The 16,583-nt window shown below is 41.3% G+C and overlaps 3 protein-coding genes across 3 annotated transcripts; 1 reads left to right on the top strand and 2 right to left on the bottom strand.

The window, feature by feature from the left end:
• Nucleotides 1-120: 120 nt before the first annotated feature.
• On the bottom strand, nt 121-8,312 carry LOC108053327 (kelch-like protein 17). Its single transcript, XM_044458914.1, has 6 exons — nt 8,079-8,312; nt 4,213-4,391; nt 3,363-3,546; nt 2,446-2,542; nt 500-1,832; nt 121-438 (listed from the first exon to the last, which is right to left on the bottom strand). Exons 2-6 carry the CDS (start codon nt 4,236-4,238, stop codon nt 225-227), a joined length of 1,854 nt encoding a protein of 617 aa, XP_044314849.1. The 5' UTR covers nt 4,239-4,391; nt 8,079-8,312; the 3' UTR covers nt 121-224.
• Nucleotides 8,313-10,080: 1,768 nt separating this feature from the next.
• LOC108053334 lies at nt 10,081-12,876 on the top strand. Its single transcript, XM_017135943.1, has 3 exons — nt 10,081-10,301; nt 11,310-11,813; nt 12,496-12,876. Exons 1-3 carry the CDS (start codon nt 10,247-10,249, stop codon nt 12,819-12,821), a joined length of 885 nt encoding a protein of 294 aa, XP_016991432.1. The 5' UTR covers nt 10,081-10,246; the 3' UTR covers nt 12,822-12,876.
• A 1,250-nt stretch (nt 12,877-14,126) lies between these two features.
• LOC108053332 lies at nt 14,127-15,533 on the bottom strand. Its single transcript, XM_017135940.1, has 4 exons — nt 15,257-15,533; nt 15,100-15,185; nt 14,763-14,919; nt 14,127-14,559 (listed from the first exon to the last, which is right to left on the bottom strand). Exons 1-4 carry the CDS (start codon nt 15,441-15,443, stop codon nt 14,426-14,428), a joined length of 564 nt encoding a protein of 187 aa, XP_016991429.1. The 5' UTR covers nt 15,444-15,533; the 3' UTR covers nt 14,127-14,425.
• Between the last annotated feature and the right edge of the window lie 1,050 nt (nt 15,534-16,583).

Here is a 16,583-nt window from a genome sequence, read left to right as displayed (position 1 = left end):
GTGTCCCGCCGGTGGCGACGCAGTGTGGAACTGGCCGAGGGAGCAGAACTACTCAGCGCTATGTTGGCCGTAAAGGCAGCGGCCTCCGCTCGACTCGGAACGGTGAGGGTGCCACCTGGCCCCGTTGATGGCGGCACTGCTCCTCCCGATCCGATCCCGTTGATGGTGCTGCTAGCGCCGCTCGCTGCAGCTGCGGCGAAGGACTCGGTTATGCTGGCCAAGGGTCATAAGTTCGTCGTCTGCACCAGTCCGCGCTCCAGATGGAAGCACTCCAAGACAGCGGCGCCCACGGAGCTGCGACGGGCCACCATTGCGTTGACCACGCTCCACTTGTTCAGCCGCGGATCATACCGCTCCACTGAGTTCAGCGAGGAGCTGCCATCATTGCCGCCCAGGGCGAACAGGGCGCCCTCCACCTCGACCACTTCATGGGTGGATCTGAAAGAGTGACCAAGAAATCAGCAATTAGAGGGCGACATTGAGGATTTGGGTGACTTACCTTCGAGAGTGCATGGCTGCAATCGGTTCCCAGCTGTTCCTGCGCAGGTTGAACCGCTCTCCGCTGGACATGCACATGGTGCCATCATTGCCGCCGATGCAGTAGAGATGTCCGTCGGTGGAGGCCACTCCACAGCTGCTCCGGCGGGCAGTCATGCTGGGCACCGGCTGCCAGCGACCCATTCGCGGATCAAACCGTTCCACACTCGACTGGTAGTTGGTGGAATCGAACCCACCCAGGCTGTAGATGCAGTTCTCCAGCACGGCCAGCCGGCAGTACCTCCTCCTCGTGCTCATCGCCGGACAAGAGCTCCAGATGCCGGTGAGCGGATCATAGCGCTCCATGCTGCTTAGGCAGGAGGCGCCATCGTAGCCACCGCAGACGTAGATCAAGGCGTCGTAGGAGCAGATGCCCAGGCAGCTGCGCTTCGTACCCATTGGGGTGATGTTGCTCCACTTGTTGGTCAATGGATTATAGCACTCCGCCGTGGCCAGATCACTGACTCCGTCGTATCCCCCGACGACGTAGAGTTGCTTGTGCAGGGCAGTCACTCCGGATCGGGAGCGTCGCCACAACATCGGAGCCACTGGACTCCAGGAGTTGGAGCGCGGATTGTACACCTCGCACTCGTTGTGGATGGCGAAGAGGCTGCCGCCTCCCACCGCAAACACGTAGGGTTTCATGCCCTCCGGACGACGCTCCTGGGTTCTCTGGCTGCCCATTATACTCCGCTGCTCGGGGAGCAGATGGTACTTCATGGCCTCCAGGAGCAACTCCTTGCACTCGGAGTCATCGCGCATGAGCGTCTCCGTTTCCACGCAGCTCATGAGGAAATCTCGGCTGACCAGCGGAAGCCTTACATTGGACATCAGCTCGGCGATGTGGAGCCTTCGGGCGGGCAGATCGTGCTTCACCCAATTGATGACGGCGGCGAAGACACGCTCCTCGGAGCTGATGTTCAGCTGGCTGTTGGAGATCAGCTCGCGCACCTCCTCGAAGGGCAGGAGCAGGAACTCCTCGGTGCCCACCACCTGCTGGAAGTTCTGCAGGGCGTACTTGTGGGATCGCGTGTGCAGCTCCTTGCAGGAGTGGGCGTCTGCGAAGCTGCGGATACCCAGGCAGTTGGAGGGGTGCAGCTGGCGCAGCAGAAACTTGCAGCACGCATCCCGCACCGAGTGCATCTGCAGCAAGCCGGAGGCGGGCAGCAGCACCTGCACGTTCTGCTCGGTGATCGTGATCTCACCGGTGTAGGTGTAATCGATCAGCTGCCGCAGCGCTGAGCTGTCCACGTCGTGCAGCCGCACCAATCCCTGAGTGCGCTCCAGCATGTCATCTGGTGTATGAGAAGGGTAAGTATTAGATCACTTTACCATGGCATATGCAATAGGTATTAAATTAAACTTAATTATAAAGGCATCAACCACGATTGACTACATTTAAAGGAAATTAATAAATGTCTAAGCCCACAACATCGATTTTTTGATACTATTAATACTAACATTTTTAATTTATTTTTTTATATATTAAACTATTTTAACTAAATTGGGATTTTAATTTTAAGGCATCAAAAGTGGAAATAAATTGCAATTTCTTTAAGTTATTAACTGATTAATGAATTAGAAATGTTGAATTAATACATCATAACTACGTGTTATATGCCAAAATGATTATATAAGTGTAAGGCTTTTAATTTGGAATTTAAAAACAGAAATAATCGGAGTCTGGAAAAATGTGTATAACAAGATTGAATCAGTTCTAAAAAGAACAAAAAATCTGGAGATATTTGTTGAAATATTTGAAATTCTATTTGGTTTAGTTTGTTTTACTTTTGATTAAGTTTAATATAACTATAAATTTGGGGCTTATAATTTATTTATTTTGAAGAACAGAAAGGTTTTTTTTTTTTAAAATGAAGAGTAGCTTCACTCCTTGTCGACAGCACTCACCGTTGAACATCGCATAGAAATAGGGCGAGACAGAGGCCAGGACCACTCGATGGGCGTTGATGGTGTCGCCACCCACCTCCAGACGAACATCGCAGAGCTGCAATGGGCAGGAAAAAGGTGAATGGAGAAGGGGGAAAGGAGAAAGGAGGGCTGTTGAGACAGGGGCTTCCTGATGGGGCAGACAAAGTGTCGCTTTACAAATCCGATTAATGCCCGGCTACGTGCTCCATTTGCACTCCAAATCCCGCACTTCCCCGCCCTCTTGAATCCTTAGAAGGGCTCTTCATCAATAACTTTTGACAGGCAACCCCGCAGTCAATGACCTCCGATAGTGGAGGCTCTGTTTAATAGCAAAGTGTCGCTTACATCACGGCTCGATTCTGGTTAAGGCCAACTCATCCATTCAGTCCACCCGCTGGGTGTCTAAAACGGCAATTTGCTTTAATAGCCTCACCCAGCTGAACTTTGCGAGAGGGGGCGGTTTCAGGCGCAATTAATGTTGCCGACTGCCCAAATAAAAGAGAAACGAACGAAAGACATTATGTATGCGCCATGTGGGCAAGCTCAGCTCGGACCTGCGACGACCTCAATCACGCGCCCATTCTAAATTCATATTTTAATTATGTTCACGCCTATTGCAATTAGTATGGCAATATCAAGATCTGTCAATTAACGGAATGAATATTTGCCAGAAGATGAACTCTATGATATGAGCTTGCTAAATTAGTGAAAGCATTTGATCTGATCATGACCACAACTGGTTTAAAACTCGATTGATAAAGCTGCGATTTTACCAGTCGGCGTATTCTGCATGCAACAGATAAGAATACATAATTCATAATTATCTTTTAAATCATATTAGAGAAATCCCTGATATTTCGAACTAGTTTTTCAACCATACGAAGATCAATGCTCACCTGTGCATTGTTCCTCATCTGGTTAATCGCTGCGAACGAGGCGATACAGTGGCCTGGATTCTGGTGGTGCGCCTGGGGAAGGACCTCTTCATTGGGTCCCGGTGGGCTTAGATCGCTGGGCGTTTGCGTGGAATTGTTGCTGGTGGTGGTGACATCCTCGTTGTTGCCACTCGCCTCGCCAGAACTGCAACGAGAATTTGATGAGCCCGTGAAATCTTCGCCTCCATAAAAACAAGTCTTGTAAACATAATGGTAATGCTGGCGACAACTTGCCGGCAAAAACAGAAACAGGAACTTGTTCTCTGCTGAAAAACCCAGGGGTTGTTTATGCTTAATGTTCATGTTTATGTTTTTATGGGGGCTTTCGTTTTTGGGGGTTGAATGGAGCGAACGTGGAGCATCAATTCGCCACTCGAATTTCACAGAGCTTTAATTCACAGTAAATATTTGAAAAGTTATATCTTTAATATTTATATAAGCCAAGCATTTCTCTACATGTCACAAAGTAAATACACTTTTTCTTACAAAATTTAGATGCTACCAATTATTAAAATAATATTTACTGTTAAAGAAAAGAGATACATTTTTATTTATATTAATATATATGAAACAAAACGAATGTTTATTTCTCAATGTAAATACGTTTCTTTAATAATGTAGATGCTAACAATTATCAAAATAATGTTCAATATTGGAAAACAGAGATTGCGATTACCACTATTGATATATACAGCAAAGTTGTGCATCTAATTTTAATCAGGTTTTAAGCTCACATACAAATTTTAAAAACACCACCAAAATATTGTAACTTTTAACGATTTGAAGGGTCCTGTTTTTTCTGTGTACTCACTGATTTGATTTCACAGGCAGAAACATTGCGTCGGGCCGATGTTTATGTTAATGATGGGTTAGTGTCGTTCTTCCCTTATCGCAATGCTGCAGCTCCTAAAACATTTCCTCGATTTGGTCCTTGGTAGATGTCTTCAGTTTAGTTCAGTCTTTTCATTGGCAGTTCAGCTCCAACTTCAGCTGAAATGGAGGGAGCAAAAATCAATACCTGGGACAATTGTTGTGGCCACCCGCAAGGCAAAGAATAGCTTCAAATTTAGGTCAGATGGATAGAAGGAGGGTTGGCTTGGCTTGACATGATATCATTCGGTCTTTTTGGCATGTCAAAGTGGAGGAAGCATCTGAATGAAACTAAAAACTGGGTTAAGTGCCTCCTCCACTGCCTTAACCATTGTTCTCGCGGCAGCCAAGCATTGTTGATGTCAGGATGTGGAGTGGACATGGGTGGGAGTATTTGGAGGACCCAGGAAATGGGGCAGGATGTGGCCTCGCCAAATTGCTCGTCGCATGCAACTTGCGCATTTTGCCAGCGATTCTAATAAACTGGCAAACAAAAAAATGCAGAGTGATTTATGTATACACATAGAAATATAAGCTAAGGAGTTAGGCTTGGCAAATATTTATTCATACAGAGTGATATAGAATGAAAATATTCTTATAAATTATAGATACTTAGAGTGTTCCTCTAACCTCGACAAGAAAAAAATGGATTAAGGCCTAATACTTAATTTTTAAAAAGGTGACTACAATTCCAGATTGATTTGATTTTTGTTTTACATTTTTCTGGAAACAGTGTCCTTCCTTTTTCATAATAATAAATATTTATCCTCATTTATTAGAAAAACAATAATCTTTCTTAATTTACAAACTTTCTATTTCACTTAAAAACATTTCCAATTCTTTTTCCAAATAAATAATTCCTTTGATATGATACCTTTACCTATTTGGTTCTGTTATATATTTATTTTACTCTTTTTATTTTACTGCTATTGAACTAGTCATAAAAAAACACTTTTTTTAGAGTGGAAGAGAGCTTTCATATCATGCTTGGAAAGTTCTGTTTGGGGTCAACAAAACGTGTCTCTGGCACATGTTTGTGAATTTAACGTCACGAATTTATCGCTGCATTAACAAAACAAGGCAGCGAAAAGGCAGTAGCAGCATTAACAGCAGCAGCCGCTAAAAAAACATACAAAATTTCACTTTGCGCACAACACGAATTAACGACAATTTCAGTTTGTGTTTTTAGTTTTTAACTGAGCAAAGCAACAGCCATGGAGGCGGCCTGCCATGCTTGAGGGCGCAATTGTGCTGGAGGGCAATGAACGCGGCCTGTTCGGCACCCCAAACCCCCTGAAAAGAAGCCCCATTAGGCTGAATGTTTACTGCCCTGCCAAATCAAAAGCAGGCCACTTGCCATCGTGGGACAGCCCTCAATTCGTGTTGCATTCTGCAGCCAGTTTCCCTGGTTTGCGCTTCACTTTTGGGCGGCGTCAGCACTAGTCGTCACACTCGGCGTATGAGTAATTAAAGGTACCTAGCCAGGGTCAGAATGTGGTGCGGTTGTCTAAGTAACATAGCTAACACGTAACATAGCTAACGGTTGCTTGTGGCCAACAAAAAACAATGAAATTGTGCTACAAGTTAATTTTATTCACCAGTCAGTTGAGTTCATTTCTGCACATGGGAAAATAATTGAAACATATTGTTAGTTAATATCTAAACCAAAGTAGGACAAAAACAGAACTTTTCAAGGTATTCGAATTTATAAAAAAATTTTAATTGTGTTTTTAAAATAGTGTAATGTGAAAAAAATTATGGATAATTTTATCTTTTGCATTGTTGTTTAAATTAAAAAAATATATATTTGGTTCTATTATCAAAGATACTTTATATATTTACTATGATAAATCACCTTAATCATATTGGGTAAAAAATATCTAAAATTATTTAGCAAAAGTCTTAAATAACCTATTAATATTCAAAACATTTAATGGAAATATAAGTTGCTCATTGCTCATGACTTGTAAAATATTTAAGATTTAAAGTTTTAATGATTATTGTTAAAATGCTAAACATGGTTTCTTTTCCGGCGAATGGATATCCAACTAGCAATCTTTTTCTCTGTGTACTTAAAGGGGCAATCATGTCTAACGCACACGCAACACCACAAAAAGGGGAGTAGGAGGCGGAGGAGCAGGAACCGGAAGTGGAGAAGGTGGAGCAGGAAGCGGGTTTTAGCAAGGGTGTAACTCTCGCTGACCTTCAGGTGTGCGATGAGTTGGGGGCCGCTGAATCAGCTTATATTTAAAAACAAACTTTACTAAAAATATGATTATCAAAGAAGAGATTCGGAGAGAGAGCGGGAAGCTGGTCCCTAGCAACATCTGGTCGCAGCGAGTGCTTAGAGTGTGAAATTCAAATTAACAAGCCAGCATGCTCCGCACGTAGAGCCCGAAATGTGGGTAAACCGACGGCCAGAGCCGCAGTCATTCAGTAATATTTAATGCTTTTGGCGACAGAGCAGAGCAGCGGAATGAAAACAAATAAAAGAACCCAAAACACACGGAGTCTCACAAAAATTGTGCAAACATTGAACCGGTTGTAGTTTTTGCCCAGCCACTCGCCCATTTGTTGTTAGCCACCTTTGTATGTTCCAACTCCACCTCCACGTGACTTGGCCAGCTAAAATCACAATGCAAAACCAGAAGGCCTTAAGTATGCTTCTTGCACGCTTCATTAATGATTAACCCGCTATTGTTGCCGCTGCTGCAATGCAATATTCTGTGATCCCCAAGGTCAACTGCTTTGGCAATCGAGCGGAAATCGAGCGACCGACTCAGCGTTAGTTACAGCTAAAAATCAGTGAATAAGATGCAAATTATAGTTGCTTACTTATGCGGGGAAAGGTATACATATTTCCAAAATCATTTTCTGATAAAACCGAACTTTGAGTGCCTATTCTTTTCTTTTTAACTTTCTGTGTCGGAATTGGTTTTATACAATTTTTCAAGAATTTTGGTTGTCATAAATATCTGTAGATAAAATGAGAGGGGTGTTTAAGGTGATGGTTCAAAGTTATTTTTATTTTTAAAAAATGTTATCTTGCTCAATAAATATTTGATTCTATATAATATACTAGACAACAAACTGGTAAATATTTGCAAAAAAATTAATAAAAACGTGGTTAAAAATATTATCATGTTGAAACAACTGGAAAGTACGGGTTCTAAAATTTTTTAAAGACATAATTTAATCGATAAGGTTATTTATGAAGAGCAACACGAAATTCGTCATTTAGTTCGTAAAAAAGTTCCATTAATGTTTAACACTTTTTTTCGGTTTTAGCGAAAAGAACAAGAGTCACTTGAAGACGCCCGCGCCCAAAATCGAAAATCAAATGCCAGTGCGTGTTGGGTAAAAAGATTCCCACCTCCGAAAATGGCTGAGGGTTACAACTGGATGTGGGCCAAGTAAACAAGCAAAAAGCAGCAATGGGCAGTCAGCATTAAGTATACGCGACGTAAGCCGACAGATTGGTCTATTTGGTAATCCCATATGTTATAATTGAGAACGGAAAAACGGAACGAGGAAAATGCGATAGGGGTTGGGAAACGCACAGAACGAAAGTGAGTGTGTAAGCCCGCAGTTAGCCGGCATTTCGGTTTTTTTGGGCCTGGGTTTGGGCCGGGTTCGTCAACCCGCTGGCAGCGCGGGAAATGTGAAAATCAGCCGTTTTTCCCCATGGCGCCGGCGCACTGGCATGTGAAAACTCCATGGGGTGGCCAAAAAGGAGTTGTTAAAATGCAACGGCATGTGCACAACCTCCTCCCAACAAAAAGAAATGGGAAAGATGAGTCGCCGCACCTTTTACCCAAAATGGTGTTTCCTTTGATACTCCTCTGCACTTGCAAATTATTTATTCTTAATTGCACTTCAATTCTTTGGTGGCTCTTTGGTGAGTCCTTTTTTTGGGTGGAGTACACTTTTCACTACGAATTTCAACTGCTGTGAAGCCAATTATTTGGTCGCAGCTGCAACTTCTGCGCTGTGCTAACGACAACTTCGCGGCACGAAAGCTCAAGAGCGACTGAGCCAAATCCCAGTGGGTCCCAAAAGCCGAAACCCCAAACCCAAGCTTTTTGTGGAGCGGAACGTTTGGGTTTCGGAACGCCAAAAAAGCTCACGGCTCTCAACGACTTTGGTTAGCCCTACAATCGAGAAGCTAAAGTATGTAGAAAAACATTAATTAGTATCTATCGTTTAATAAAAGGTTATATTCTCTTCGTGCTAATGAAATGGTATAACAAAGTTTGAAAAACTATAATTGTGTAGTATATTAAACCTAAAGAGATTCCTAGTAAGGCATTAAGAGTGTTATTAACAGGAACCTTCGACTTTAAAAACTGCATAGGTTTTTTTTTTAAGATTTATAATTTAGTTTAATTAGCTTTCGGTAGCATAACTGATTCACACAAGATCTCAAAATGCAAAGATTTTGGTCAATTGGTAAAAGATCCAAAAATAAAAATCTTTTTCATTTTGTCTATAGTTGATCTTTAAACAATTTTTAATATTTTTTCTGAATATGTTTATGTTTATACATTTTATGTTTAATACATTTAAGTTTATTAACATTTTTGAGTACGTAGATTTTGGCAAATTACGATTTAATCAAATTGCCCTTTCTTATATTCTGCGATGGAAAAACAAAAATATTTAAATATTATTCTAGAACATTTTTTAGACATAATTTTTAAGGTTTAAAAAAAACGTAGGTCTTTGAAAATTATTTAACGAACATTTGTGACCGACAATACCCAATCTCTTTAAATTAAATGAATTTCTGCTTTGATATGTGGTTCACATTCTTTTCGATGTATATATCTTAAGGGAATACCTAATTAAAAAGCTATTTGGTGATTCTCAGTTTAAATTGAATTGATTTTCTAACTTTGCCTATTTGTAAATAAGTCAAACAAATGTAGATGCGCCGTGAGTTGACTCGAACAAACTTGTAATTGAAGCTTAATTAACAAACAGTTTGTGCTCGAAAGTTTTTTAAATGATGTGGAGGCAAAGTTGTCGTTCGCCGGCCAATGGCCACTGGCCACCGGACCATTGAAGTAAGGGGCTAGGAAACCCCCGGACCATTAGCACGCCCAGCGTGCCACAAAGAAGCTGCATGCAAATCTAATTAGGAGCGAGGAGAGACCAAGGTCCAATGGTGGTGCAGCTCCTGGACGGATAAATGGATGCACGGCTCACAATGGCCGGTGTACGCCAGCGAAGCCACCAGCCACTGACCCAATTATGCTAATACGGCGGTGGCCGAGCTCAAAGGCAAAGCCTTTGACGTCATGTCACCCGGATGAATGTCTGGGATGCCAGGGAATAAAGAATGAGGCAAGACCGGCTTACACCTGGAGCAATATCGGTTGCTTTGAAAATTGCGCAATATGACAGGATAATTGCATAAAAGGGTCCTATGGCACACCTGAGCCTTATTGCCCTGAATGATGGAATGGAATCCAAGGCGGCACTTGGACACTCGACTCCCAATTGCCATTGGCATTGCCATTCGCCATTTGCCATTTCCGTGCATATTAGAAAATTGCTGGAGCTCAAGTCGCACTTCAAAAACCAAGCAAAGGTGACAGGTCCATCCGGCTGGTGCGCATGTCCCCAGCGTCCTCCATTGTTCCTGTCCTGCTCCTGTCGTCGGTTGGTCGGTCGGGCAACAGGTGCGCGCAGGTGGAGCGTGGTCGGGGTGGCGGAAAAGGGTTCCCGTCGAGCGGGCTGGGTTTGGCCCGCAGTCCGCAGTCCGCGAGGAGCTATAAAAGCGCACGGTGCGGGCCACTTGCCCGTCAGTCGTCAGTCCTCCGGCGTGGAATTCGATCTTGGTCGTGGGAGCAGCTCTCCTCTTTGAAATTTCACCACCTTCGGTTGAGATGTGTTTGCAAACTATTTAGCGCTGGCGAGTCCGTAAAATGTAACAATACCCCGAAGGCGGTCCTTAGAAAATCAGCCACATAATGTCGCACCTGCTGGTGAGGCGACGGATTCTGCTGATGGTCCTGCTTTTTGCAGGTAAGTTCACTTAGGTCCCAAATGACATCGGAGACTGGGAGAAGTTATATTAAGAAAGCCATCTTTAAAGCCTTTGGCAAATAAATTTAAATAAATTAAGTTTAATTGCTTTTAAAATAAATATGCAATTGCACCGATAAGCGTTCAATTTTAATCAGATAATTAATGCATGCTTTAATGCTTAGCTTCTTTTCTGAAAAAAAGAAAATAAAATAGGGAAATTGTTATGAAAATACAAATGACACCAACTAAAGATATCCTTACTATAATTTAAGTAAGATTATAAGAATTATTAAAAACAAGAAATGAGTTGGTAATATCCGAAAACATCAAACATTTGTTCTTAAAGAAGAAATTAAGATAAATTAAATTTTATGAGAATGAAGGAATTTATACTGCGGCAAAATACTTTAAGGGAAGTAACAATAAATGGGCTTGTATTAAATGACATTTAAAAAGGTAAGGGAGATATTTCAACAGGTTAATGAGCATCGGATTAATGGATAAGGTTTAAATTTCATAGTAGGGAAAAGGAAGTTATAAATTAAAAGATATTAGTTAATTATTCCTTGATTCATTTTACTAAAAATTTTCGTAGAGATTTGAAATTAAACATTTTTTTTAAATTGTAAACTATATTAACAAAGGAAGTATAATATAATGTTTTGTTAGCCTTTCTAGCTTTTTGAACCCAATGATATACATGAAACAGGCCTACATGCTTATCTCTTTTTATGGTTCATAATGTACATACATATGTCCCTTGAGGTAAAATAGCTCCAATTGTTACCCATTTATCATTTAGGCACTTGTGTTAAATTGAAAGTTGACCTTTTACTAGCAGTCATTGCGCCTATCACTAATTAAAATCTGTAGGGCAGGAGCGGAAATTGGATGTCGTGCCGTTTTTGCGACGCCAACCCTATTTGTTCCTAAGTGACTGCCCCAAAATCCTGCGGGAGCACACAATTAATGGCCCCTTCTGCCGATATGTATTTCCACCGACAGCTCCACTGCGAAACGCACCTTTCGGCGGAGCACAGGTGGCAATAGCAACAGCAACAACCACTGGCCGTGACCGCCAAATTCCGCCGGAGTGGCAGCGGGACTGGGAGTTGGATCCGGACTGGGACTCCAAGGGGAGCGGACTCAGGGACTCGATGCCGCCGCCGCCGACGTCACGCGCTTTCGACGACCTTTATCGTGTTGACAGCGGAAATCCCCTGCCGAAATCGAGTGACTCGGAAATGGACAACCCACTCGGAGATAACTATTTGCCCCCGTATCCGGAGTTGTTTGGTCGCCAGTGGCACCTGCAGCACCACAAGCAGCTGCAGGTGCAGCACAAGTGGCAATCTCCGCCAGGTGCGGAGGTCAAGGGCAAGAGGTCGCCCCTGAAGTGGCCCCCCGACGACGAGGACCAGATGCCACCATTCGCCTACGCCTACTCCTTGCCCTGGAAACGAAAGCAGCTGCCCCAGCCCCCCCGCTATAGGCCCTCGATCAGTGCTGGTGAGTATGGGTTGCAACTTGGTCCTTAAGAAGATTGGTAAGAATTTCTGGGGAAATGCGTAGCCTAATACATGACAAACATTTCTTAGGGCTTCCATTTATAAGGTAAATAAATAGAGCCTAAGTTCGAAAATTTGAAAAGTCGAATCCACCTTATTGGCAAGAAAGCCCTCGGTAAAAACTCTCGGATTAGACTTAGAGCATAACATTTTTATAACGAAAAAGAAATTTGATTTCTGCATGTTGAGGTTTCTATTCCTACCTTTGCTGTTATGCTGAAAATTGATAAGACTATTTGACCAGATCGATAGATGAAACTTGTGAAACAAACTGTTTTAAATCAGACGGTCAGGATCCATATACGCACAATGCTTTGAAAAAAACAAAACTTTGCCAATTTTTAACCATGGGAACCATAAAATATAGTCATATGATTAGCAATATTTTTAAACATAAATAGTGTACACACACGATCAGCACTGTTTTCAAACTTGATTTCATTTAAAAGACGATTGAAAAAGGTTTAAATCTCTAGATTTTATACTGGTGCCAATATTTGAATACCCTATGGAGGGGTACGTATACTTAACATTTTTATTCCATGTAATTGAGACTTAGGGGTTTTTGGGCTTTAGTTATAATCACACCGTTGTTAGTTCCTTTTGCCTGATTTTCTTTCCAGGAGCCATGACCAATCTGGGGGGCTTCTTCAACCAGCTGGAGGCGAACCTGCGCTTCGCGGAGCAGTCGCAACTGGGCGAGACGGAAACGCGAATGCTGGAGGGGAAGCACCCGCACCCCCTGCACTTGCCACCCATGCCACCCGAGGCTTCGGATGAGCCCGCCCAGCAGGAGGAGCAGGACCGGAAGACGTCGAAGCTCCTGCACGCCCTGCGCAGCTACAGGCCCTCCCAGAAGATCCGATCGCTGGTGTCCCGCAATCCGCAGGGATATCGCGGCTCCCAGTTCATTGACCCCAGCTACATGTGGGTGGGCCTGGGCAAATGACAATGAGTTGAACGGCCGACTATTCAACCATAGGTACCTAAGCAGCTGCAACGAATGCCGCCCCGAGACAAGTTTTAAATTATGCTCCTCTGTGTGTGTAGAAAATATATTTGAATGCCTGTCAGAGCAAAAATTAAGAAGGTGTGTTTAAATTTCATGGAAGGTATGAAGACTTGTGGGAATTACGCAGATTTTTAACTCTAATTGGCTTCTTGAACCGAGAAATATAATTTAATTTTCGTCTTCTTAAGAGGCCTTCCAATTATAGGAAATGATCACTATTGTGCAGCAATTTAATTATATGTAAAAATGCCAGCACTGCAATGAAATAATATATGGACATCTTTTTAATAACAATAAAATTGTTAAGTCTGAATTAGTCTATTTTTAATCGTGGATCTTCTTGATCTTTTTTAACGTATAGATCCCATAATACAAATAATAGTCGAAAACAATTTGGATTGTGTCCGATAATAATTCAGTACGATACGTTTATAACATCAAGGAATGCCTGGAAAAATAATGCTCAAGATTATCTTTTGCTTTACCGTGCTTTCAATGAGCACTACATATATGATAATAAAACGAAATTGGCATATGCTAAACCGCCCACTTTATGATCATACATTACTATGATCATAAAGTGGGCGGTTTAGCATATGCCAATGCCGTTTCGTAAAACATGTTATCTTTATGGGAGTGCCATTATTGTAATCTATAAGTAACCATATTTTTTATAAAATTTACATATTTCTTTAAATAAGAAATTTTTTTCTGCACACCCAATTCAAACGGTGTTGGCCCTCTGCGACTTAAAATAGTTTATACCCATTAAAAAGTTTTTCTAAACATCAAAGTTTTCCATCATATGCCGCCTCACAGATTTGTAAGCTGAATTTAAAAAATAATAGTCTATACCTAGGTAAGGTACTCGGTATTTGCAAAATTTAATCTGAATTATTTATGGATAAAATGCCTCAAGTTGCCGTCGTGTCCCTGCCTTAGCTTACCAATTCTGCATTCTAAATTCTAGTTTGCAAGCAATTGACTATGGAGTAGTTCTTGTGTTTTCATTGGGTATTCCCGCACTCAACAAATTTATTGAATCAATTCTATTTAGGATATTTATTATTTTTAGTTGAAAAACTAGGCGACATGGTGAAATTATAAAAGAAACCCCATTTTTATTATTTAATATAACTCATTTACATAAATGAAGTGTATATTTAAATGGGTATAAGGAACTCCCTTGACCTCGAGAAGGCTTGCAATAACTTTTAGGAAATGAGTAAAAACTCAGCCAAATAAATTCTTTACATGTGTGTATATAAAATATATTTTCGGAGCCAATCGGCAATTTCATTCGAATAGATAAAAACACTGAAGAGTTAATGTTAATATATGTATATGGAAGTAAGTGAAATGACGTTATGGTCTCAAAACCCACAAGAATTAGATGCACATACAAATATCGTACTTAGCTGCATCGAAATTACAAGATAATAGCTAATTTTGGTGTTACTAGTATTAAGGAACTTCCAATAAAAACATTCGAAAGGTATGTGATGCAGACAAAGTTCGTTTAAGAGGACTGGTGTGCCTGCTTATATCTTGGTGTAGCTGGGATAGGTGTTAGCCTGCTGGGTTGGCGGCGGGATCAGAGGGCGCTGCATCTCACTGGAGCCCTGGATCTGTTTGAAGAGCGAGTAGATTCCATAGTACAGATACCAGCCGAGCACTGAAACAAGCAAATAGAGAACAATCAGCATCGTGTCCGAGTGCAATTACACGACGATCACAGACGACCAAGCACCAAGCGATAAGCGCACTGGGGATTCACAATTTCGCCACAAAGACTGTGTAGACTCATTTCCAGCAATACATACATATGTACAAATGTGTATATATTTTATGGAGGCGGATGAGTCACGTTAAACTTACCCAGCATGAACACAGAGAGCAAGATAGCTGGCAGGGCACTCATGAAGGGCATCGAGGATTCGATGATCTGGGCCCACAGGCTAATATTGGCGATAATTCCAAAGGCCAGGAGCACTCCGTTGTTGATCAGCCAAGGAAGCAGAAGCAGGTGACGTTCCTGAAAGGAAAACCATCGTTTAAGGATTACGTAAATAGTCACAAGCAGTTCTACTTGTATTTAAAGGTATAAAAGTAGCTTTATAATATAGAGAGTTAATTTCTTGCTAGAACAATCTGGTCTAGTTAAGCGTATACCTTTTTATTTAGGAAGATAAGTTCCATTAACTCCTAGACTTACCTTAACCGTTCCCACGACCAACATGACCGATGCCAACAAATTGATCACCTTCAGCGCCAGGTAGACACTGAAGAATATGATGAGTACTGAAAAACCACAAAATTGTACATATTTTTTTGACTTGTGAGTGCAGTTTATGGTTATGGCTAACCCTTACCTGATCGAACCTCGCTGACAGACATATCGGGATTTTTCCCGGACTCAACGATCTGCTGCGCAATTTCATCGACAAATCCCAGGCCCACTGCCAAAAGGATCGTGGCCAAAAAGGAGAATATTGCCCCCAACCATCCAATAACCACACCGTAGGTGCTTAGCCGCATGCAAAAGACGCTGGTCAACATTTTCACTGGAATTGGTAACTTCTCTTTTTGCGGTGTTTGGGGTAAAAGCAAAACCTCTTTTGTTCGCCGGCGCCGTAAAACTGCAGTTGCAAATAAGTCGCAAATTCCTGACAATTGAAAGCTTTCGTGAAAAGCGTTGCCAGATCGGGGGAATTGATGCTAGCAGCAACTGTGACTCGTTCACTAACATGCTACTTTTTTTTTAATTTTAAATCTTTAAAATGTATTATCTGATAATATTTTTATACATAAGATATTTTAATTAAAAATATTTACTTTCAATTCTTAAGTTTACGTTAATGCGCTTAATTATAAACCAGAGCTCTGATTGGAAATCAAATAAACTCTTTTAAACAAATATTAAAATAAATATATTTACTTTTGTCCCATTTATAATTTTATTTCGCATGTATATCATATTAATCTATTTGTTTCAACTGAAGCATAAATGCCCTACATTTTGTTGGATCCGTTAGATCAAGGCCTACTTTTATAATTCACAAATATGCAATACAAAAGTGTGTAAGCAAGGGAGATAACATGTCAAAAGATTAATGTATTATTAAATTATATTCTTCTGTTTCTACGCAGTTTACAGGCGCAGTTTATATGGCAACAGACTCTATCTTAGAAGATATGGGCACACCATCACGGCTGTAACACGTTCAAATAGTAACCGTTAATGAAAAAGTTGAATATTGTGATTGTTTTAAATCGAGCTGTGATGACATCGAATCTCAAATGTGTATTATATACAAATATCTTCCCGCACTCCCACTCTGTTTTTGTTCAGGTTCTCTCGCAATTTTATTTGTTAGCCACATAACAACATATAACCATTTTTTAATAAAATTCAGACTTAAAAGAACTCTTAGAAAATAAATCCTTTGAATCATGTAAGTATATATTTTGTATATCTGTTGTATATTCTTTAAATGCTCGCTATGTTTATGGGATGAAGTTACTCCTTTGATATAAGGCTTACATATAACAATAAATGAAACTTAACTGAAATAAATTCGGGGTAGTGTTTCTCTACTAAAAGTCCCCCCCACACAAAAACAATATGACGTAATCAAAATGTTGTCTGTTTTAACCCACCTACCAATTCATTGATGTATATAATGACTTTTTCTTTAA

Source organism: Drosophila rhopaloa, unplaced genomic scaffold (genome assembly GCF_018152115.1).
Source record: "Drosophila rhopaloa isolate 14029-0021.01 unplaced genomic scaffold, ASM1815211v1 contig_115, whole genome shotgun sequence".
Lineage (NCBI taxonomy): Eukaryota > Metazoa > Arthropoda > Insecta > Diptera > Drosophilidae > Drosophila > Drosophila rhopaloa.
Note: the sequence above shows the minus strand (reverse complement) of the source record. Positions and strands in the feature narration are given on the sequence as shown.

Coding starts and splice junctions, on each gene's coding strand:
- LOC108053327 (XM_044458914.1), bottom strand. CDS start 4,238: ATGTTTCTGCCTGTGAAATCAAATCA. Junction 3,547..4,212: donor CTGCCTGTGAAATCAAATCA/GTGAGTACACAG, acceptor TTCTCGTTGCAG/TTCTGGCGAGGCGAGTGGCA. Junction 439..499: donor GCAGCCATGCACTCTCGAAG/GTAAGTCACCCA, acceptor TCACTCTTTCAG/ATCCACCCATGAAGTGGTCG.
- LOC108053334 (XM_017135943.1), top strand. CDS start 10,247: ATGTCGCACCTGCTGGTGAGGCGACGGATTCTGCTGATGGTCCTGCTT. Junction 10,302..11,309: donor GATGGTCCTGCTTTTTGCAG/GTAAGTTCACTT, acceptor TTCCACCGACAG/CTCCACTGCGAAACGCACCT. Junction 11,814..12,495: donor TAGGCCCTCGATCAGTGCTG/GTGAGTATGGGT, acceptor TTTTCTTTCCAG/GAGCCATGACCAATCTGGGG.
- LOC108053332 (XM_017135940.1), bottom strand. CDS start 15,443: ATGTTGACCAGCGTCTTTTGCATGCGGCTAAGCACCTACGGTGTGGTT. Junction 14,920..15,099: donor TGGTCGTGGGAACGGTTAAG/GTAAGTCTAGGA, acceptor TTTTCCTTTCAG/GAACGTCACCTGCTTCTGCT. Junction 14,560..14,762: donor GCTCTCTGTGTTCATGCTGG/GTAAGTTTAACG, acceptor TGCTTGTTTCAG/TGCTCGGCTGGTATCTGTAC.